Source organism: Fringilla coelebs (assembly GCF_963513975.1).
Source record: "Fringilla coelebs genome assembly, chromosome: 18".
NCBI lineage: Eukaryota > Metazoa > Chordata > Aves > Passeriformes > Fringillidae > Fringilla > Fringilla coelebs.
This window is the reverse complement of record NC_140044.1, coordinates 14,737,674-14,760,663: the sequence shown is the minus strand read 5'-3', so window position 1 is coordinate 14,760,663 and position 22,990 is coordinate 14,737,674. Positions and strand designations below refer to the sequence as shown.

Genomic DNA, 22,990 nt, shown 5'->3' with positions numbered 1-22,990 from the left:
ATAACAATTTATATTTAATCAGCATTTTCAGATACATATTTTTAAACTTCAGCAAGAAAGAGAAGAGGTGGCAGTGTGTGCACAGAGCTCGGGCTCTGGGCTCTCCCCAGCAGCTCCCAGGAAGGAGCCTGACCCACTTTCCATGGCAGCAGAGCTCCAGACCGGGGGATGCTGCTGCTGCTGTGGGACTGAGCCGTCTCCTGCTGAGCTGCCCTCGGTGGGAGCCAGGCTGCTGGGGCTCCTCTGCTGCCTGGGCAGCCCCGGGGGCAGCAGGGAGCCCCTCCCGTGCTCCCTTGCTCTGCAGGAGCAGCTGCATCACTTAATTTGTTTGTGGTTAAACAAATTCCTTGCTGAAGCTACATATAAGGAGCTTGCAGACCCAGAGCTCTAAATAATCCCTCCAATCCTCCTGTTTGGAATGATGCTGCTGTTGTTGCTAATAATAATTCAACCCAATTTATAGGACAATAACATTTATTTAGAGCATGAGGGATTCCACATTATACAAACCCTTAAATTTATTTTTTGTTTCACTGGTCCATTTCTACAACAAATACATCAGATCGACTATATAATAAAAATTATTTACATTTCCAAACAACATGGGGTTTGTTTATAAACCCTCTGACTGCTATTCACATACAGTACTTAAACAACAGCACATTACATTATTTTAATACCTAAAAATGACAACCCTGTATTCTAAATTGTTTATGAAAAGTGGAAACAAATAAATTTACAATTGTCTTCCCCTCCCCTTCCATTTCATACAAACACATTACCCTAATGTGCTAACCCTGACTTCACTTTGCAAATCCAGGGGATTTTAGAAGAACCCAGTTTTTATATCTATTTATCTGGTTTTTAGAAAAAAAAAATCATTTATTGGGAACAGTATAATATTAAAATTACTTACTGTACAGAATTTTATTTAAAAAACAAAAATCACAGCTCAAAATTGCTATTGGTAAATTCACACTCATTTACAAGTCTCATGTTTCCATGCAGTAATTTACTTGGATTTTCTTCTTTTTGACTGCATTGCACTGGCATTCGTTTCTGAAATCAAGAGAAGAAAAGAAGCATGGATATGCAGCCCATAAGCCATTCCCCAGAGGGGCACAGATTGCCCTGCCATTGTTCCAAACTCTCACCAGAGTGTGTGCTCTGGTGGATTTCCCCACACCAGGACAGACTCCTGAGCAGCTGGGGCACCCCTGGGCCCCGAGCTGGGCACTCCTGCAAACCTCACAGGACAGCCTGGAAAGAAGAGCCAAGTGTTTGTCACTGTCCCCACGTGCTGTCCCCCACGTGCCACAGCAGGAGATGGTGCCACACAACCCCTCTGCCATGGCAGCCAGCACCCCAGCTGCCTGAGCTCCTAGAAGGTCATTGGAAAATGAGTCTCTGCAGGGTACACTGAGTCACAGGACCACAGCTGAGCAGAGAGACACAAATGTGAACACCTGCAGGGCCGCGGTGACAGCAGATGACGTGTCCAGTGCACTTATCAAGGCACTAAGTTTCCATTTCAAAACAAAAAAAGAGTAAGGACCAAAGGCATTTGCATCTTTAGATCTTTTTAAAAATGTGATTTTAAATGTTGGCAATGTCTCTTTGGCTCTTCATAATGTTTTCCAAAAACTATTGCAGCTGTGTGTATTTTAAGAGTCAAAAGGGAAAAAAATTTCCAAGCCCATCTAAAATTAGAATAGCAGCAGTACAACTCCACAGCTGTTACATGTGGAATTAGAAAAAACAATCAGTGTTTTAAAATTTAACCAACTCAAAGGTACAGTAAATGCTAAAAGCAGCCCTTGCTGGCAAAGTACTCTAAAAAGGGAAAACTCCAGTACAGTTCCAATTTTCAGAGGTGAAACATCTCAGCAGGCTGCACTCCAGCCTGGAGCCCTCCAAGCAGCAGGACTGACTCTGAAGTAGTTTCAGCAGCAGCTGCTGCCACCCTTGTTGCTGCTCAAGGCTCTGTGCTGGGGAGGAGGAGCGGGCCAGCAGCACTCAGCTCCTGCCTCAGTCCCCTGGGAGCATCACCAGCACCTCCCACACCCTGCAGCCCGGAGTGTGCCAGACACAGCGGGCAGGGCAGGGCTGACCCTCCCTGCTGTGCCCCTCTCCTCTCACAGGGACCCTTCTGCCTCCTCCTTCCCGAGGCTCAGCCACCAAGTTCCTACTCCAGCTGGTCAAAGTCTGCTTCTCTCTCCCTGCTGATTTCTTTTTCCTAATGATGACTTAAACAGCCTCTGCCTCAAGAGGTAACTCCTCCCAGCCCTACATTCCTTTTACCATGGATTAGGGGCTTTCTCAGGACACAGATAACATAATGAGGTCAGGAGCAACCAAACCAGAATAATTAAGCTCTGATTCACTAACAAAAATGTTTAACAGAGCAGGCACAGGTGACAAACCAGGTGACACTCCTGCAGCCACCTCACTAATGTGCAGCTTGTCCAGAGCACCTGGTTTGGCTCATTCTCCACAGCTCAGGAGCAGCTGAGTGCTCACAGGTAAGGCAGCACAGCCAGGTGTCCCCTGCAGACTGCACCCAAGCATCCAGCAACGCCCTGGGACGCTGCGGCAGCTTCAGATGCACGACTTAAACCCAAAGGTTTTATTTACAGAGGTAAATGAATTACACAGTCAGCACAAACCCCTGGGGGGGTTTTGGTATTATTTGAATTTGTGCACTTTCCCGTTCCCACATTTTCAGAATTGGAAGTGTCACTGGTTGTCATCTTTAGGTTTACCCAGTACAGCGTGTGGGGCGGGTCACACGCTGCAGATCCCCTCAAACGCAGGCAGGGATTTTACACTGGCTTCACATTTTTCAAACTTTTTTTCACAATCATGAAAGAGAATTTATTTTTACAATACAGACTCAGATTCTTCTGCACAGTCCTGCCACAAGAAGTAAATATAATTAAATTCAGCAGTCACAAAAGTGCAGAACATACAGGTCCCCTGTGTAATCTTTGGGAGTCATTGCACAATGACGTAAAGCTGGAATGCTTCTCTGAAACTCTGACAGCACAGTATTCTTAGCATCACACTTCAGTACCTCCAGTATGGAAATGGTGGCTGAATTCAACTCAACTTCCTTTTATAATCATTTTATATCAGTACCTCTTTGTTCTGTACATTATCTTTAAAATAGTGGTCGAATGTTGCCTCTTGACGGTCTCTCTCTACTCTCTTGTATAACTTTGGTCCATCAGCATTTTTCTATCCCTTAAACACAAGAAGCTGACAGAATTAGCTTCAGCCTGGCACTGGGCCGTGCATATCACACAAATGCTGCATAATTGTTAAAAACTGTCACCTGGGTAGGAGTAAGGTATGTCAGCACCTGCTAATGCCAGGGGTTAATAATTTCAGGAGTTCAGATGTTGTTGTGAAGCAGAGCTGAGGCTCTGTGCTAGCACATAGCACTCCCTGATGCTCCTGGCTGCCACCTCAGCAGCCTCTGGAGCGTGCCTGAACCACGGCATTTGACTTGGCAAGAACTGACCGTGAACTTGGGAAGACTTTCAGGCTTCAGGAAAAGGAAAATGTCACTTTTTGATCTCAGTACGGTCCTTCCAACAGCAACACATTTCTGCAAAGAGAATTCAACTAGGCAAGGTGCTGAACACTACGGTGCTGAGTGCTGCAGAAAACAAGTTCCACAGATGTACCAAAGAGGAATTCATAGAGCATTTACTGCCAGGGCAGACGTCGGGAAACGCTTCAACACCAACCTGCGGCTAAATCCTTGAAACTAGAGATAAAGCACCCAAGGTGTACGAGCTGCAAAGCAGCATTACGAGGCAGCTACTGCCAGGGCAAACCCCTGGGGAAGCAGGTCAGGAGCTGCCCTCTCCCCAGGAAGGGGGGCTGTGCGTGTTACCTTTAGCTGTGCCGGAGGCGGACGCGGGTCGCGAGGATCTCTTGCGCTGCCCGTTCTCTACAGTTTCCTGTGAAGCGGCAGAATCCTCTGCTCTTGAATTTCTTCTACTTGGAGTTTTAGACTTTTCACAATTCTCTTTTGTCTCATTACTAATAAAGTGGGACAAAATATTTCTGATGAAGTGTGAGAAGAATTATGTTTTTCTATGCAAGTCAGACAAGCTGGAGGATGGCCCGACACAGGTGCCAGTTCCGGACTATTAGCACTGAAGACATGAAACGCTAGAGATACCAGAAGTTCTATCAGATGAAGAATGACCTGAGCAAGCCAGAGTACAGTCCATTTCTATCAAAAATTATCAGAGGATACAGAATTGAGAAGTCCTCAAAAAGAATATTTTCAACATAAGAAGACCAAGAAATTAGCTGCATTATAAATTGTCTGCTCTGTTTTCCACAGGTGCCACCATTACTGAAGTCTAGGAAAAGCAAACAGGTTACATTAGAGACTGCTGCAGTGTGGGGGTGCAGAGTTGAAATTGCAGATGAACATCAGGAGGAATTAAGAACTCTCCAGGGAGTATGCCAACTTTTGGGTTTGCTAAAAAGATTTACTCCATTGATCCAAGTGATTTCTTCACATATTAAAAAAAAAGGTTTTTTTAAAACTTTCTTTAGGTTTTAAAGCTTGAAGTCAAAATCCGTTGGGTTTTTTTTTTTTTTTTTTGGTAACAAAAAGCTTTTTCTGCTATAAAATAATAATTTAAGGTAATAATTTAAGGTACTGTGGAAATCTGTTTCTTGCTACTGAGAAAATAAAGGGAGCGCTACATTTTGTAATTAAATTCTTCTTTTATTTTATCTCTCTTAGCCCTGTAAACTCATACTGAGTTTTGGGTGTTTTCTTCTTAATGCATTCTTGCCAGACAATTTCTGGTGACTAAGCAGTTTCAGAAGTTTAAACTAAACTTCTCTTGTGTGAATTCAAAGGTTATAAATTAACTAAACAAATTATTCTGCTGATAATGGAAAAGAAGAAAGCTCATTTCTTTAGGTGACAACTTGCAGGATTTCAGGAAAGGGTGCCTGAATCAGAGACTGGAGTGAAGCCACAGCACAGGGTGAGCTGTGTGTGACAGGTCTCACTGCAGTGTCACCCTTCAGACAAGTCCTGCTTTGAGGGAAGGACTAAAACCACACAAACTTTAGGGTTAAGTAACAGAAACCTGAAATAAAAGAGTTTCTCAGTGGAAGGAGAGACAAACATACTGGAGGAAAGACACACAGCAGAGGAGACTATAGATTGTAGATTATCTCAGATACAAAATACTGAAATCTATTTCCCTGAAATGGAGTATAACTGGCCATCTACAAAGTGGATCCCCAAACAGGTGGGTGCTTCCCAGAGAGAAGCAAACAGGCATCAGCACCCAAAGTTCAGTTAGTAAGGGGAATTTTTACAGATTCTAGTGACTAAATCCAGAGCTGGGATTGTCTCATAGGAAGCAGCACATCACCTCCCTCCTTTTATAGGAGGAAATCAAATTACTCCAAGTGAAAATATTTCCAGTGGTTTATGGGTTGCAAGGCTCCCCTAAGGTTTTAAAGGTTTTTAATTGCTTTAAATGAGAATAGGTTTAGATTAGCTGTTAGGGAGAAACTGGCACAGGTTGCCCAGAGAAGCTTTTTCCATCCCTGGATATGTCCAAGGCCAGACTGGACTGGGCCTGGAGCAGCCTGGGGTACTGCAAGGTGACCCTGCCCATGGCATGAAGGTAAGTTTTAAGGTCCCTTGCCCAAACCATCTGTGATTCTATCAAGGTTTGTCCTTTATGCTTCGACATACTCAAAGCTACCACTGTATCAGCCCTCACCAAACTGCAGTTTGCAGCTTGCCTGCAAACTTTCCTTCTTTTCCAGTCTTGCTCAGAAAAGCATCAATCAGAAAAACCCTGGAAATGCCCTTGTAATCTGATGTGCTGGGTGAGTCTGGACATTGTCACATAGAGACATTTCATTTGGAGAATCTGCTCAGCTACCAATGTCCCACCTTCGGCTTCTCAGAAAAATTCTACCCTGAAGAAAACTCACTGTGAAATTTCAGCTTGTCTTTGAAAGATGCCAGTCCAAATGAAGATAAATAGGGTTACATATTCCATTCAGAGCCATTCCTGATCTGAGGAAATGTGCTGCCTTCCCTCCCTTACAAAGGAAGGCACTGCCCCATCTCCTGAGGAGCCCCACAAGGGGCTGCCCCTCTTGGCCCAGCCTAGGGGGTCACTCCACCCAGGAGGGCAGTGTCCAAAACCTGGCCAAAAACCTCCCCAGGAGCTCTCACTGCCAACTGAGTGAGCTGGTGTGTTTAGAATCTTCCAGGTAGGTCTTGGAAATTGTATTTTCTTCTGACAGAACACAATCATTTGAAATAATATCTTTTAATTACCCAATGCCTTCACCAGGACAATATGAAGTTTCTACCTGGCTTTCTTATCAACTTTTGGCAGTGTTAACAAGCAAATAGAGGAAAACTGTTGAAAACAATCAAGGCAGAAGAACAAACTTTTGAAAGACTTCCTTCCAGAAAACAAAAATTCACATGACAGCTAAGCTGCATGCTTTGGGGGGTTAGTTTGGATTTGCTGTGCAACCATCAAGACCCTTCCAGGACATGAAACGTCCAGGCCTGAAAGGATGAGAGGAAACATTGCCCAAAGCACAGACTAAAGGAAAGGTTCCCTTATACTCATTGCACTTCAGCAATGGTTTGGAATATTCAACTGGCCTGATTTCTTAGCAGGAAAAAAAAGATATGGCCAAGAAAATGAAAAGTAGTAGCAGAGGTTGAGCAGTTAAGCAAAGAGAAAGGGACTTCTTCCCAAGAAAGCTATATCTACTCTGAATCTACAAACTATCTCCTTACCTTTGACCAGCAACTACTGCAGCATTTGTCTCAAGTTCTACAAAAGAAAAAGATAATTTTAAAGTCTGCTGTAGAGGTACATACCTGCTGACAAGGCATGACTAGCTCACATTTTTCTATCACATATTAGATCTCAAGGATAAGCTTCTCTCAAAGCAAAGCAAGCCAAAATACCACATTGGCCAAATGCTTGGTCTGATTACAGCCTTCAGGACAATGCAGATAGCTAAGACGGAAAAATTAAAGCCCTGCAGAAGAAAACTATCAAGAAACTCCCTGGCTACACTCTTCTCCCTTCTTAAACTTCCATTTTAGACAGCTTATTTCTCCTAAACCTTCTAAGTTTTAATAATTTTTTTAAAAGTTCCCTTAAAAGTACCCATCTGGCTCTATTGTGCATGTAAAAATTTGCCTTAACCCAACTGCCTCTCACAGCAATATCTCCTAATGACAAATTTCTGAAGCCCAATTGCACTTGTACAGAATTGGAAAATATCTCAGCAGAGATGATGCAAAGAGAAGTCTGACCTGTTTTCTCTCTCTCTCTCAGTGATTTTGTACATACAGGTCAGGTTTCCTTTGGAGTCTTCACCTCAGTAAACAGCTCTCCTTTTCAGCACATGAAATGTCAAATCTTTTTACTGTCTGTCTTTTAATTCTCTCCATTTCCACCGTGTCCTTTGTTGAGAGGGAAGACCTACACCTAAACACAGGTGTTCCTCCTCTCAGGAGGAACTGCCAGAGATTTAGGGGTTAACCCTGCAATGTCATGCATGAACCCCCTGTGCTTTGTCTCATTGCCCAGCTCCATTTCCCCATCAAACCAGTGGGACACAAACTGGGGCTCTGCCTTTGACAGCAGTTTAGCCCTCAGTTTGCTGGAGTGTGCACAGCGAATAGAGGCATTTTAAAAAGTAAGAGAATGAGCAATGTCTGCCCTCCTAGGATGAATGTGCAGTGTTGGAACATCAGCCTCTTCAGGGTAAAGGGATATAGCACTGTCTGAGAAAAACAGATGTCCTGGGGGCTTAGGAAGAAGAGACTGAGCAATGAAAGGAGTTACCTTTCTTCCCACCCAAAATTTAAATTGGGAGATTATCCAACAGCAAAAAATGGATAGCATCAGTGCTTTACCCAGCAGGAACCCCCAGTACAGGCACAGCAGCACAGGGCAATGAATCAGGTGTGAAAAAACAAGGGCCTATGACCACCTTTGCCTTAGTGGAAATTCAAAGAAAACCTTTTTGTACAATTTTTACTTCCTGGAAACCCTATTTCCAATCATATTAGAGATGGCAAATAGATGGAGAGTGGCACTTCCCATAAGTAAGGCCACATCTATCTGTTTTCCCTGCTCAACCTGGGAACTATTTTTTTAAAACGCCCCAGAACTGACGGTGAAACACCCTGATAATAAATGGGAACACCATAAATCATCTGCCAGGGCTCCATCCTGAAACGCTGCTGCGAGGGCATTAAAGGTTGAATAGAAAAAAAAACAGGATTACCACTCCAAAACACAATCCCAGCATGGCATGAACATATTTCTATATTCAGGAGGGTACAATGACAGAAACACCTTTCTTATTAGCTCGGCACAGAACTTCCAAATTCAAACCAAATGTACTGTTACAAACCCAGCCCCTCCAATTTAACACTAAATATCTAAAGCCTTTCTGGGGGATTTTTTCATCTTTTACTTGACCCCATCCTGAATCTCCCTCAAGGCTTTGGAGACTTCCAAAGCACAACATAACCAGCAAAGTAAAACAATCCCAAAAGCACAAACAATAATAGAAAACCCTGCCCAACCCCCAAATACCCGGTGTGTTAGTGACCACCGAATATGCATTCAAACAAATACATTTCATAAAGGATTTAGTTCACCTCTATTCTGCTTTTCCAAAGGAAGATTTACCTGTTCTTTGAACAGTACTTTCTGATGTTGCAACTGAACTTTTTTTCTGTGTTAAATGTTGAGAGGATGCTAGAATAAAAGTGGAGGGAAAAAACATTATTGTCAAAGGGAGTAAAGGAGCTCCTGTTGTGTGATCAGGCTGGTACAAAATGCTCTCTCTCCCAGCTGACTTTGCCATTTACAAATGCAATATTTTTAATCTACCCTTCACTTCCCTCCTACCATACCCACCTCCCCTTTTAAAACAAACTTTGGCAAAACTATCCCAAGGAAGTTTTCTCAAACTACAATGAGTGATGAAATTAAGTATCATAAACAACATTTTCAAAGGTAAGAGTTTTTCAGCAGACTGTGACATTAGAGGAAATCCTAAACTTTCAATAGCTTAATATCCTTTTTTTAAATGTTAATTTCAACAGAGATTCTGGGGGGAAAATAGTATATTTTTAATGAATCAGTGCCCTCACTCTTTAAATAAAGTGCATAATATGCTCCAGAGTTGTCCTTGAAGGTCTTTGGCAATAAGATGATGACTTAACCTTTCTTAGGTTGCCAAGTAAAAAGATCAGGTGGAAAAATAATTTTTTTTTGGGCTAATGCTTTCTAGTTTTCAATGTGATAGTAAACTGAGAGATAGAGATAGAGAACAGGAAGACAAAAAGTGTAACATTCCTGCTCAAATAAAGACTATAACTTCCTAGAAAGTCAGAATTCCTTCTGTGAAGCTCAAAGGAAGCTTCCATTTCCCAGTGGCATGCAGCTTCCACATCCAACAGCCATGGGGAAAGTCACACTGAGGCTGAAGTTTTCAGTTCCCCTGACTTCTGTGGATTTTATCATCCATGATTTTATCTTCTGTGTCCAATTCATATTGTAAAGCACAACACTCAGCTCACTTCAAGAGTGACAGGTTTATATCCACACCAGATTCAATAAATTAAAAACAGCATCAAGAAATAGCACCAATGTAATGTATAAAGTCTGCCAGATGCACAAAGTAAAATAGCAAAGCTGAGATGTAAAGGTATTTTAAGTTTTCAAACTGAATGCAGCTAACGTTTTCATTAATTGCTCCAAAATGAGCATTTAAGTTTTTCCCTTAGACAAACAGGGATTTGGTGTGGGTTGTTTTTTTCTTCTGTTCTGGATGTTATTCAGAAATTTCCCTAGAAGATGAAGGTTATCCAGAGAGGAAAATAGTACAATTAGGATAAATTCCAACTATCATAATTAATTCAATAAATTGAAATAATTTACAAAATCAAGTCTGTGGCAAGACTAAAGCAGAACACCACCGTATCTACCAGGATAAATGCGACCCTAAGTATTTGCCGTTACTGATACACCCACTTTTCCTCCTTGCTTCCAGCAGTTACACGAAGTTACAGAATCATACGCTCAGGACAAGTTCCCCACTGAAGCGGTAACTGGAAAGTGAATAAAACATCTGGAACGCGACTCTTGGCGGACAGGAGGCTGTGTGTGCATCACTCAGCAGTTCGGAACAGAGGAGCGGCTGGCGGGGCGGCCCCGCCGTGTCCCGGAGCGCCCTCGCTCGCTCCCGCCCGTCCCCGCGCGTCCCCGCACTCACCTGCGCTCTGCAGCAGCTCCGCGGGGGCTGCGGCCTTCTCGCCGCCGCTCGGCTCCGGGCCCCCGCCGGGGCTGCCGCCGGTGCCCGCGGGCTCCGGGGCTGCCGGGGGGGCTCCGGCCGGGGCGGCTGCGGTCGGGAGCGCGCCGGGGCCCGGGGTGCTCGGGGGCGCGCCCGGGGACGCGCAGGAGGCCGCGGGGCTGAGGCCCGAGCTGGCGGGCCCAGGGCTCTGCTTTGTTACACCGGGGGCTGGAGGGCTCCCGCTTTTGTTATCGGCTTCTGCTGGGGGCTGCTCCGTTCCCGAACTGTTTGGGACCGACGTTTCTAGTCCCTGACCTTCTGTTTCTCCGTCCAAAGCGTACTGCTCTTCCCCCTTCTCCAGGGAGCCAGTGACCTTCTTGCACGCTTTAGTCAGCAGGAGCTGGCCAATCTTGTCCACCTTTCCCTTTCCCTTGGTGGATGAAACAGGACTGCGTCTATTCCCAGAGCCCGGGCTGCTCGTAAGCAGAGAGGAAACAACAGGGCCCGACTGGGCTGCGGGCACAGGGCCCTGCTCCCCCGACCCTGCCCCCTGGGAGCTCTCCTCCGGGCTGAGCTCCTTGGCCGGCTGAGCGGGCAGCTGCGCAGGAACACTGGGAGCAGCAGGAGCAGAAGAAGGCAGCTGGACGGGAGATGCCAAGGGATTCAGAACGAGTGACCTGCTGGTGGGAATACTGGACACAGGACTGGTGGATGAGGTGCTGGGAGGAGTGGGCCCGGAGGAAAACTTGATATTCTGTGGGATATGCAAAGGGCCAACAACCGCCACTGACTGAGGCATCAAACTCGAGTTAGAAGTCATGGGGGCTGCTGGAATCGTGCTGGACTGAGAGCCCTTCATCACTTGGATGATGGAGGATGAGTTTATAAACACAGGGGTGATGAACTGCGGCCGGGCGTTGGACTGAGCCGCCGACTGTCCCTCGGACACCATCACTTTGCTCCCCACGTTGGGCATGGTGACAACAGTGGACACTAATGCGGACTGCAAGTGGGATGGCAACGGAGCCGATGTGTTAGCAGCAGATGTAATAGGGTTGGAAGTCACAAAAACTGTTATCTGGTTGGGAGGTAAAGGACCTGAAATAGAAGAGCTAGCAGGCCTCTGCATGACTGGAGGAACACTCTGTGCCACACTTGCATTTACTTCTCCCAGGTCCTGGTGCCCTGGATTTGGACAGGGCTCATTATTTTGAGGCAGGCCAAGTGAATTAGATGGCTCCTTGCTCAAGGATGAATCCTGCAGTGGAGGAATGACAGCTATCTTCTTTAGCTCCTCACCAGTGGGGACTACTGGCGCCATTTCCAGACCAGTCAGCCCAGGAGGCTTAATGGTCACATTAGGAGCTCCAGAATTGTCAAGAAGTTGACTTAGAGAAGTTGGTGCCTCCCTCATGGCTGGGGATACCATGGCTTTACTTTCCTCCATGACTGGGAGCTTACTGCTGTCTAAGGCTTGCCCATCTTTTTTTGCCTGTTCCTCAGGAACCAGCACTTTCATTTCTGGAGTAGGGGCACCTTTCAGTTCCATACTGGGCTGGTCCTTGCTACCTAGGGCACCTTGTGCACTTTGACTCTCAGTATCTTGAGGCACACTAAGGCTCTCCTTATTGTCTTCAGGAATGCCAGTCACAGCAGGTACAGAAACTGTGGGATTCTGGGCACTTAGCATGGAGTTATTTTGAAAACTTGTGGTCACAGGTGTCGGCAAAGAGGGACTAGCCATCATATTTCTCTGTAGTTCCACGTTCTGCAGGAGAGATGGATTCTGCTGAGTTGTCAATGATAATTTAGCTGCTTTTGAATTTTGTCTGCCAGGGCTTGGTGTAGTTTTCCTACTGGATCCAGGACTGGACCTTCGACTATTGCTTGGGCTTGCTCTCTTTGTTCCTCCAGCGCTGGTTTGTTTGCCCGAATTAATGACCACACCTTCCAGCTTGTGTGACTGTGAGGCAGTAAAACTGGACTGATTGTTAATTGTGAGATTTGATGGCGCTTGTCCAATGGCCTTTAAAGTAGTGGGATTGAGACCCTGCTGATCAAATCCTCTGTTGAGATTGGGCCTGGGAGGCAAAGGAATATTGATCTGGGGAGGGAACAGCCCAGCAATAGAGGCATTGAGCCTCTCTGGAGACAGGCTGATTTCTGAGGGCTCTGTGCTGGGGGGACGGTTATTAGGAGTCTGAGGGTAATATGGCCGTGGGCTCGCTCTGTTTGGGGTTTTAGGCCTCGACGTTTGGGATGGGGCAGCAACATTTGGAAAATGGTGTGTAAGAGCACTAGGCAGAGAACTAGACTGCTGCTGGGGACTTGCACCTTGGGCAGCTGAAAGTGGGGATGGTCCAGGCTTGGGTCCTGTCATCATTAACTGGTTCTGTGAAACTACTAAATGAGATGTCACATTATTTTGAGCTCCTGATGTCGGAGGGCCCTCACCTCCACCTCCTTCTGGAAGAGAGGATACTGCTGACACCTCTCTGAGGGGTGAGCTGGAAGGATTCTGTACGTTATCTGGATAAACCATTTTTCTTGCATTATTTCCCAGAGGAGGGTTGCCCGGCAGGGCCATCCTCTGTTTGTCAGGAGAGGGAGGCACGGGCCCGGGCCCCTGGAGGTTCACCATCACCGGCATGTTCCCGCTCTGCTGCATCGGCATCCGCTGGGCATCCAGGTTCAGGGGCCCCCTGGGGGGGTGAACCCCCTGGGGCACAGGCAGCCTGACTGATTTGGGATCCTGCTGCATCATCAGCATCATCATCATCTGCTGCTGCTGTGCTGTCTGGGGGGGTGCCTGGCCCTGCTGCGGGGCTGCCTGGGGCTGCTGCTGCTGCTGGGGCTGGGGCTGCTGCGCGTGTGGCATGAGCTGAGGGGGCATCTGCTGAAGTGGCCTTTGCTCCACTGGCTGAGATGGATAACCTAAGGCAACAGACGACACATGGTTAAAACCAACCAAAGATCAGAGGGAGCAGAATTTCTGTAACAAACAGGATTGGATAGAAAGTACAGCCTGGAGCCTGCTTATCTTGAATGAGAGCCACATTAACAAAACAGGCTTTACAGACAAAACCAAAGATTTCACTTAATTCATAAAAACAGTTTTACTTAATGTATGACTTGCATGAGATTTAACTGGAGATCTCTTAGTGTGTTGTATCAGCTACTACCCCAAGTTCACACCACCTGACAAGTCTCTGCAACTGACCTTGGGCTTCCTTTCACTGGCAAATGCAGAGTTAGGCTTTCACTAATTATTACTCCTTAAAACTAACTTCAGAATTTGACAGCCCCCAAGAGCCATGCACCAGCACATCTGCCCCAAACCTGGCATTGTCTTGAGTATAAAGTAGAATCTGCCATGTGTTACTTAGCCAAAAACGCTAAGAATTCCCTGTGTGGTTTATAACATAAATCCTATTGTGGACTTCAGATTTAATCCTCTCTACATGCAAATGATCATTCCAACTACAACCACTGTTTCTTCTCAAAAATCAGTTATTGGTCAATGCTAAATTTTTAAGTCATCAGTTTGTGCTACAGATAGAAATACAACTTTTTTTATCAGTTATGTTACTGCTGAATAACACTGCAGTACTCAGTATGATACCTGCAGGATGGTAAATGAGAATGGGGCCACCTCTTCAATTTGAGCTAACCTGAAGAAAACACTTAAAACAGTGGTACCAATTACTTACTAGGAGAAAAAAAAGTTTGAAATTGAATGTGTGATAGCATAAATAAAATTGAACTGTGGCAACATTCAGATAATCACAGAAAAATCCTACTACCTGGTGGCCTACTTGCAAAATCGGAGAGTTTAGGGCCTGACTTCTCTAAACTCATTCCTTGGTCTCCAGACATCGATGACTGATCACTCTCCTCCAGGCCAGCTGGACGTGATTCTGAAGAACTGAAAGAAAAATAATCACAATTAAGAGCCAGCCCCCACATCAGTGTTTGATTTCTGCTTCTATAACTCAGTACTCAAGTATTTCATTCCCAGTACACCCCACAGACCTGGAACAGCCCACTGAAATGCCTCTGATGTAACTGGCATGACTGGAAAACACACACCAGGTCTGTGTATAGTCACTGCCTTAGGTACTACTGAAAGGAAACAAGTTGCCTGGTGCTCTGTTGATCTTAAACATTCATTTCTGCTGTGAATCTGAGCTTTGGAACTAACAGAATGCCAATGGAGATTTCAAACAATAGAGCTACATATATCTCAATTAAACTAAACAAGCTTTCCTATGACATCTGTATGGATAAGCAAGTGCCATGGATAGATGCATTTTTAATTTATTTTAATGGTAGCACCTTTTCTTCCAGTATTACAGCCAGAAGTGACTCACTCAGGGTATCCAAGACCTTTGGTAACATCCCAGCACGAGTGCACTGACACGTCAGGCATTGCAGTCACCCTCCAGAGCACAGACCTGCGTGGTACTGGGGCTCTGTAAGGGATCACATGCTATTCTGGGTTGGAAGGGACCTTAGAGCCCATCTCATTCCATCCCCTTCCACTATCCCAAACTGCTCCAAGCCCTCTCCAACCTGGCCTTGGGCACTGCCAGGAATGGAGCGGCCACAGCTTCTCCGGGCACCCTGTGCCAGGGCCTGCCCACCCTCACAGGGAACAATTCCCTCCCACTATCCCATCCATCCCTGCTCCCTGGCAGTGGGAGCCATTCCCTGTGTCCTGTCCCTCCATCCCTTGTCCCCAGTCCCTCTGCAGCTTTCCTGGAGCCCCTTTAGGCCCTGCAAGGGGCTCCAAGGCCTCCCTGCAGCCTCCTCTTCTCCAGGTGAACGCCCCCAGCTCTCCCAGCCTGTCCCAGAGCAGAGAGACCCCAGCCCCTGGAGCACCTCTGTGATCTCCTCTGGACTCTCTCCACAAGGAGCGTCCTCCTTGTGCCCCAGGGCCGGGGCAGCTCTGCAGGTGGGTCTCACCTGAGTGGGGCAGAGGGGCAGAATCCCCCCAGCCCTGCTGCCCACCCTGGGAACCAGCCCAGTGGGGCTGTGAGGGCACATTGCTGGTTCACATTCAGTTTCTCATCCATCAGCACCCCCAAGTCCTTCTCCTGAGGAATGTGATGCTCCAGGAGACTCTCTAAGACAGTTTAAAATTGTCCAGACTCAATGCCCAATATTTGGACTAAATCAAGACAGCTTTTGCAGACTTAGAAAAACCCCAAGATTCTATAGTGAACAATATATATGGCTAGAGGATGTAAAATAAAGAGGGATGAGAGCAGAACTAAACTGCTTATCACCTTCATGAATAAATGAAGGTTACAGGAAGTTCTGTGTAGGAAAAGCTCTAAGCTAAAATTAAAGACATCAAAAAAAGTACAGTGCCAATAAAGAGAGGCAGAATCATGCAGAAATGCCATGGACAAAAGTAACACTTTCAGTAAAATATGAATTTGAAATACATAATAGTGGAGAGACATATCCTACTCCAATTTACTTGAGAATAACAGTTTCTGGCATCTGTACAGCTGACACTAAGCTGTAGGCACCCATGGAGACACCCTGGCCTGTCCTAATGTTCTGTCAGCTACCTAATCAGTACTCATAAAGCAGCATGTGACTGGACATCCCTGAATTTTTGTGGGTCAAAACTGGAGAGAACATACACCAAGAGAGAAGAAAGGTGAAAATAGGGCAAACAGAACTGTTCCAGCCACTGCTGCTGAGGGCAGGTACTGCCAAGGAAAGCACCTGGAGTGCAATGCTGTGTCTTATCCAGCACACCAGCAATTTTTGTGGTACAGGGGGTGTAGGATTACCTCCACCAATAAATTTGATGAAAACTGGAAAAGTGCAGTGATATGCCCAGAGCATTATATAAACAGCCACAAGTGAACAAAAATTCTGGCAGTAAAGTCACACAGAAGAGCTGCAGCCTTTGGTGCCAGCCACGTGAACTGAAATAATACCTAAAATTGTCAATGCAATCTCAGGTTTGTCAGTTTTGCTATTTATTTACAATGGTGGGAAATTAAAAATGCTCTGGTTTTTATTTAATTATTATTATTATAATTTAATTTAAGTTCAGCTCAAAGCTGATACACAATACCACAGCACAGAAGGGTTTAACCCAGAAAACAAAACTGGTGCACAGTGGATCCTTAGCAAACACCTCCAGATGGATCTGTGCAAATCTGGCAGAACAGACCTGAGCTTGGTTTGCCAGCAAAGAGCAGCTATGGTAAGAAAGTCTGCTTCTGTCATTGCTGGAAAATGTAAACATCAACCGAATCTCAAATGAGGCTGAAATTCACTGGGCATGTTTAGCAACAACCACTCATGAAAAATAACCAGAATATGAATAGCAAGATGTTTGTGTGAGGGAGAAAATATTCCATATTTATTCTTCTTTTCTATTGCTCTAGATGTGAAAAATGTATGAGAGTAACTGCACACCTGGTACAGTCTGGATTGTCATCAGCAGTACCTCTGCTCTACCAGCTGCACTCTGAAGTACAACCTTCAGACACAAACCCCTCATCAGAGCAGAGAGAGAACTCCAGGAAAACCCAAACCAACCCAACCAAAGAAGGTGGCAGCTGGGTCACAAGGAGAGCAAAGCTGAAATGACAGGCGTGGCAGCCCCAGCCCTGCCCAGGAGCAGCAGCTCTGGGGCAGAGAGGCTCCTCCCCTGCTGCTGGGCCAGGGCATTTCCCAGCTCTGCCAGGGCAGCCCAGAGCTGCAGGGAAACCCTCTGAGTCTGGCTGGGAAAAGCCTTTCTGCCCTGCAGGGCTGTCACCACCTGCACTGGACACTGCAACCTGAATGGCAGCACTGGGAGTGACCTCCCACAGTGGATTATTTCTGTTCCACCAGTGCACAGGGGAACGTGAAACAACTGCTTGTTTGTGCATAGATTTAATTGAATTAACCAACCTATTTTATCCACATTCCCATTGCATCTAGCATCTTGTTCCTCAGTTTACATCCCATTACCCACAGTCTCCAGGTTCAGCACACAGATGCAAACACTTTTAAACAACCAAAATGTCCTGGGTTTCATTCCAATGCAAAGTTGCTCAATTAAGCAAACCCTTGAAACTATTTTAGACTCAGCTGAATAAACTCTTTCAATAGCTCACTTATCCTATTTACATTCCAACATGACTGCAATCCATATTCCTAATTGTACTTTTGTTACTATGCTATTATTTCTCAAAATTATTTCTTTTTGGTGTCTTTATCAAATTAGCTGCATTTCCAGACAAGGTTTGCTGCTCTGAATTCTAAAATTTCTGAGGAAGAATGACAGAGAGGAAGCTGAGATGAAAAGCATCCTATTTGCTTCTGATACAAGAGAAAGTGATCCAAATTGGATTTCATTCCTGCCAATTCCAAGGCAGGAAAATGCTGAGCTTCCCAACAATGGGAGGGAAGCTGAGAGTGAGGGAGGCAGGAAGGTGTGACAGCCAGCTTTCACTGCACTCTCCCTCTTTTTGCTAGAGAATAAACTCAGGAACTTTTGACAGAACAGCTCCCTTCTTAGTGCTTCTGCAAGGATCAAGTATTGATTTAGTGCATGTAGAACCAAAATGCTTGTCCATATCAGAACAACATTCTGGTTCCTCTGTTAATTACACTGAAATTTGATTCAAAACCTTATTTAGGAGCTGGAATTGAGCTTTCATAGCTCATTAGAAAAGCTGTAAATTGAGACTTCTACTGTGAAAACTTTTTAATAAGCAAATAGTCTTGTGAGGCTTTGCAAGCTCAGAGGAAGAGCTTTATAGACACTTTTATTGATAATCCCAGGCCACACTGAGGTTGGGTATAATGAAAACAAAATCATAAGAAGAGTTTACTTTAATGACTGGATTTTTTTTCAGGAGGTGGTGCCAACTCATCTGCTCCCTCTGAATGCTCTGTCACTTCCACAGCAAGGCACTTGCTGCAGCACTGGTTACCATTGTTTTATTGGGATCTCTTTGGACTGCAGGAAGTGATGTCTCTGTTAGGTTTCTAAGTCACCCCAAAAGCTGCAGACTGGCCACACACTTGGTGCTGGCCAAGTTCCTTTAGCCAGGTTTCCACATCTGGCCACAGATTGTGTCCTCCTGCAGCTGTAATCTGAGATGACTCAGCAGCAGAGAGGACCTGACAAGCCATACCAAACTGTACACAGCTATACAGGAGAGGCTTGAAAAGCTTTGTTCCAAGGCCTATTAAATTAGCATGCTTTGCTTTACCTCACAGCATTTCTGCATTTTATTTTTGTACTAGTTAAGCCAACTAATGATTGTCACAAAAGATCACTTGCTATAGATGATGTGAGTTTTTCGGTCCACAATTAAAATGTCCATGAGATTATTAATTCCACCTTCACAAAAGAATCTTGACACTGCAGAAAATGCAGGCTGGGGCTACGCACTGAATAACCAAGGGAGAAGTTAAAATATTGAACATTTTGCTTAGTACTTGATGCCAGCTTCTCTTTGCACTGAACTGAACATGTGTCCCTAGGAAAGGCAGCATAAACTTCAGGTTAAAAACATGATTATTCAAAGGGGGCAGACTGGTGGAACCAGAGCCACACCAAAATCTTCATGTGCTATTGCCATCTTTTTGTTTGGTTGTAATTTTGATATTTGAATATTTCTGTGTTATAATTTTCTGTGCAATTTTTTTTCTTTTTTCCCTGATTGAAAACAATCCCCCCAAGTACCATCAGGTGGATTCCTGTTAATGCCCCATGGGCTCATCTGCAGCATCAGGGTAATTAAATAAAGCATATCTGCCTTCACCATTTGAGCTGAATAATGGCACAGCAGCAACTACGACCCTTTGCTGGCTGACAGTGAACTGTCAATGGGAAATGCTTACAGGACAGCTGGCCAAGAAAGAACACATTGGCCAAAGAAGGAAGAGATCCTGCAATCTTGTATTTTCACTAACAAGACACATTCATTCATGATCTTTCAATCTTTTCCACTGGCCTCCTCCCTCTCAAGAGCTGTAGGGTTTTTTTTTTCCTTCCTAATCTCTGCTAGGCCAGGAAGACCAGCACTGCTTGGATTTGTAATTTCATACCCAGAAAGTACCACATTCTTCCCTCTAAATTCTAGCGGCAGCTTCAACTAAGAGAGAAGTCCAGCTCAGTTCCAGGCAGAAATGTGTCAGGATATGCACATGATTCAGAAAATAACCCCCCAAAATCTGTCCTGCACATGTTTTATAAAGGCTTCTAGTTCTTCTGAACATACTTCCCACCCTTTGATCGTGGCTGTCAAGACTGCTTAAAAAAGGCAGCCTCCTCTTCCAAGGACTGTGGCACCATGGGCCACATGCTAAACTTCCTTCACCTAGTAAAGGTAAGGAACAGTGCTGGTAGAATTTGGTTTAAAACTGAGTTTGGATATTTGCATGTTACTTTTAATCTTGAACAAACATTCCAATGACCAATTCTTGAGAGAAACTGCTACAACATGAATAAAATACAAGTCCTTTCTCACCCATTACTTGCTGATAAAACATTGACAAGATGCCTGTGGGAGTTTCTTCATGCCCCTTATAAAAAACACTGTAATATTGAACCTACGTTGTTTGCTCTAGTTGTTGATTATTTTTCTTCTTCCTTGGAGGCTTCTTCTTCTTTGGCTTGTTGGCATTCTGGTTATTCTGTTTGTTGTTCACACCAAAGTGCCCTGCTGAGATATCACTCTGGAGTAGGTTAACCAAGAGCGGACTCGTGAGCGTCACATCTTTATTGACAGGAAACACAGGGTTCTGCCCACAGGAAACCTGATTCCCATTGGGTGTTCCACTAAACCCTGTGTTGAAAGGCAGCCCATGGCCAGAGAAATGACTCCCTGAAGCACTACTGTTTCCTTGCATTCCTTGCATATGAGAAGGCACCATGTTTGGCTGCTGCACAGGAACCTCAGGTAACATCTGTGTCAAGTTTCCATCGTTGTTTGTGGTGGTCGCAGTATCCCCAAGTTGCTGAGAGATGTGAGGACCAGGTCCAGTGGGTCTCAAAACTTGCCCCTGAATTCCCATCACCTGAGAAGGATTCCCATTCACAGGACCCTGCTGTGCCATCATCTGCCCAGTGAACTGCACCATGTTTCCTTGCATGTTTGGGGTTGGTCCTCTCATCATTTGAGCTGGCCCCGTCATAACGTTGGACTGGTTTTGAGTACTAAAAGGCTGTTTATTTCCTTGCATCTGAGTGCTCATCATCTGCTCCATCATTGAGTTTTGCTGTAGCAAGACCTGGCCCTGAGGTCCCATCATCTGATTGTGTGTGGACATCATCTGCTGTCCCTGCTGGGGAATCATCTGTTTGGGTGGGGTCATCCTCTGGGGAGAGGGGCCGAGATTTTGGTTTTGGGGTGTCACCATCATTTGGCCTTGCGGCATGAGCTGAGTTCGAGAAAGTATCATCTGGTTTTGAGGGTTCAGTGATCCCTGAGCCTGAATGTTCACCATCTGTCCTTGAGAGGACACGATTTGCTGATGCATCCCCATAAGCTGGGACTGTGGTCCTTGCTGAGGCTGTCCCTGCATATTGCCCATGTTAACTTGTGGCACCCCACTAGCACCAGCCTGCTGGTTGTTCATATTTCCATGAAGTCCCATGAGATTGGTCTGCATCATATTTGGTGGGCCATGTGCTGCTTGCATCTGAGTTTGAGGAGGTCCAGATCCTTGGCCACCTTAAGAAAATAAAAAGAAAATACCGGTAAGAAACTAACTGGAGTGGTGCAAGAGTTTTTACACCTTTAAATGTAGAGCACTCCAACATTGCTTTCCTCCCTTTTCCAATAAACTGGCATATCTCATATATTTGCAGTCCTGGGATGCAAAGTTTGATGCTATAGATACGTGTTAGTTGTCAAAACAGAACATCATACATCTCAAAATAAACACTTCGACTGGTACTTCCCCTGTATCCCACTGCAGAAGACAGAAGAGAAATTTAATTTCAGTTGTTATCTGCACCTAAGTTTAAAAATCCTTCATAATGTCACCTAACTCAGCAGAGTAATTCATAACCAAAATGAGCTTCAAACCCTGAGGACACTTTATAGTGGGTTAAAGAATAAATGCACACAGAGTACTGATGAAATGACATCATCAGGGTATCCATAATCCAGCCAAAAGACTAATGATTGAGTTGTGAAATGGAGGGAGACGTGTGAAAAGTCAGAAATTTTTGAAGCAAGTAATAAATAACCTTTTCAAAGCAGAACAAGATTATATTGCTATTGCGCTTCTAAGACAATTACACTTTTTTTTCTGGACAAGAAGTTCCTTTTGTGTTGTTATCTTTATTACCCCTTGCCTCCAAATTTCAGCGCTACTTTCCATTCAATTTCTCACCAGCTGCTTCTGAAGCCCAGACTCACAGTCCACATCAATAATAGTTAGACTTTGAGAAACATGAGCAGCCTTATGCTTTTCTTTTCCCTATCCAGCACTACACCCAGAGTGCTGCTGCACTCCAGCCAGCAGCTCCCTGGAGTTTCACAGTTTGGGACCTGTGTGACACAGGAAAAGGCACCAGGTGCTCAAATGGAGAATGGCAAAAGCTGAGGAGGCCCCCCTGCAGTCAGACCTGTGTGCTGCACGCTCTGGCTGGCTGGCAGCTGCGGCGCTCCGCTGTTCCCTGGCGCTGCTGGAGCTGTGGAGGGCACCTGGCCCTGCAGGAAGTTCTGGTTAGCCTGGCCTGCAGGGAACCCCGGGGGCAGCCGCTTGGGCAGTCCTGAACACGAGAATTTCCTGGTTAGTTAGTACGGGAAATGGGAAGGGAAAAAATAGACAAAATCTGTAATTGGAGAATACCTTTGAGTCTGCGCTGTCATATGACAGGTTCAGGCAGAAATTGTTTTTTGCCAATATACTAAATCCACTGAAGACATTTATAGGTTTTACCTGTGCAACAATTCTAAAAAATTACTATGACTTATTTCAAACTATAATTAAAGTACAAAACCTACTACCCAGAGAAGGTGAAAAGTCCACATTTGACCTTATAGAAACCAGAAATTAAAGTAACGTGGTTTGTTGCTTTCTGCTCTACTGCATCTCTTAGCACACCCTTAACTTATTCAATGTGCACAAACAGAAATAACTGGTATTCTTGTCAGTGATGTGCTCCTCTCACCAACTCTGACACAGCAGGCACTCACTCCTTATCAGTGCTGCTGTGTGCACACACTCAAAGGGTCTTTTCACCCCAGAGTGGGCTGAGGTACCTCACAGTTCAGCACATCCAGACCTGCTGCTCATTCAAGTAACTCTGCTACCCCTGCTGCAAGAGCAAGGGATTCTTTGGGGCCTGCATGTGGCACAACACCCACACTCTGGCACATCCCAACATCACTGCTGCCCTGGGACACAAGAAAAACCTCCCCTCTACCTGCCAGTGTGAGCAGCAGTGTGGATGGATTTAAGAGAACCCACTTTTTAACTCACTGTCCCCAGAACGCTTCAGATTTGAAGCAACCCTGCCCACTGCCCCCTTTATTTTCCTGACCCAGTGCCAGAATGTGACTTCAATTCCTTCTGCAGTTACAGCTTTCTTTCACACCTAATTTTACTGCTTGTGCTAATTATCTGGTCTTGGGTTGTAATTAATATACTTCAAGGTAAT

The 22,990-nt window shown here is 45.2% G+C and overlaps 1 protein-coding gene across 7 annotated transcripts in view; it reads right to left on the bottom strand.

Moving 5' to 3' along the window:
• Nucleotides 1-82: 82 nt before the first annotated feature.
• NCOA6 (nuclear receptor coactivator 6) overlaps nt 83-22,990 on the bottom strand; it is a 44,015-nt gene continuing 21,107 nt past the window's right edge. For 2 of the 7 annotated variants that reach the window (XM_084218188.1, XM_084218191.1), the window contains 8 exons: nt 21,953-22,099; nt 19,931-21,050; nt 14,151-14,272; nt 10,330-13,281; nt 8,739-8,807; nt 6,821-6,857; nt 3,902-4,050; nt 83-1,260 (listed from right to left, as the gene is read on the bottom strand). In XM_084218188.1, the coding sequence (XP_084074314.1) occupies nt 1,151-1,260; nt 3,902-4,050; nt 6,821-6,857; nt 8,739-8,807; nt 10,330-13,281; nt 14,151-14,272; nt 19,931-21,050; nt 21,953-22,099 (4,706 nt within the window). In that variant the 3' untranslated portion in view covers nt 83-1,150. Of the gene's footprint in view, nt 1,261-3,901; nt 4,380-6,820; nt 6,858-8,738; nt 8,808-10,329; nt 13,282-14,150; nt 14,273-19,930; nt 21,051-21,952; nt 22,100-22,990 lie in introns of those variants that run through there. The other 5 variants (XM_084218192.1, XM_084218194.1, XM_084218189.1 and 2 more) reach the window with 4 other exon arrangements.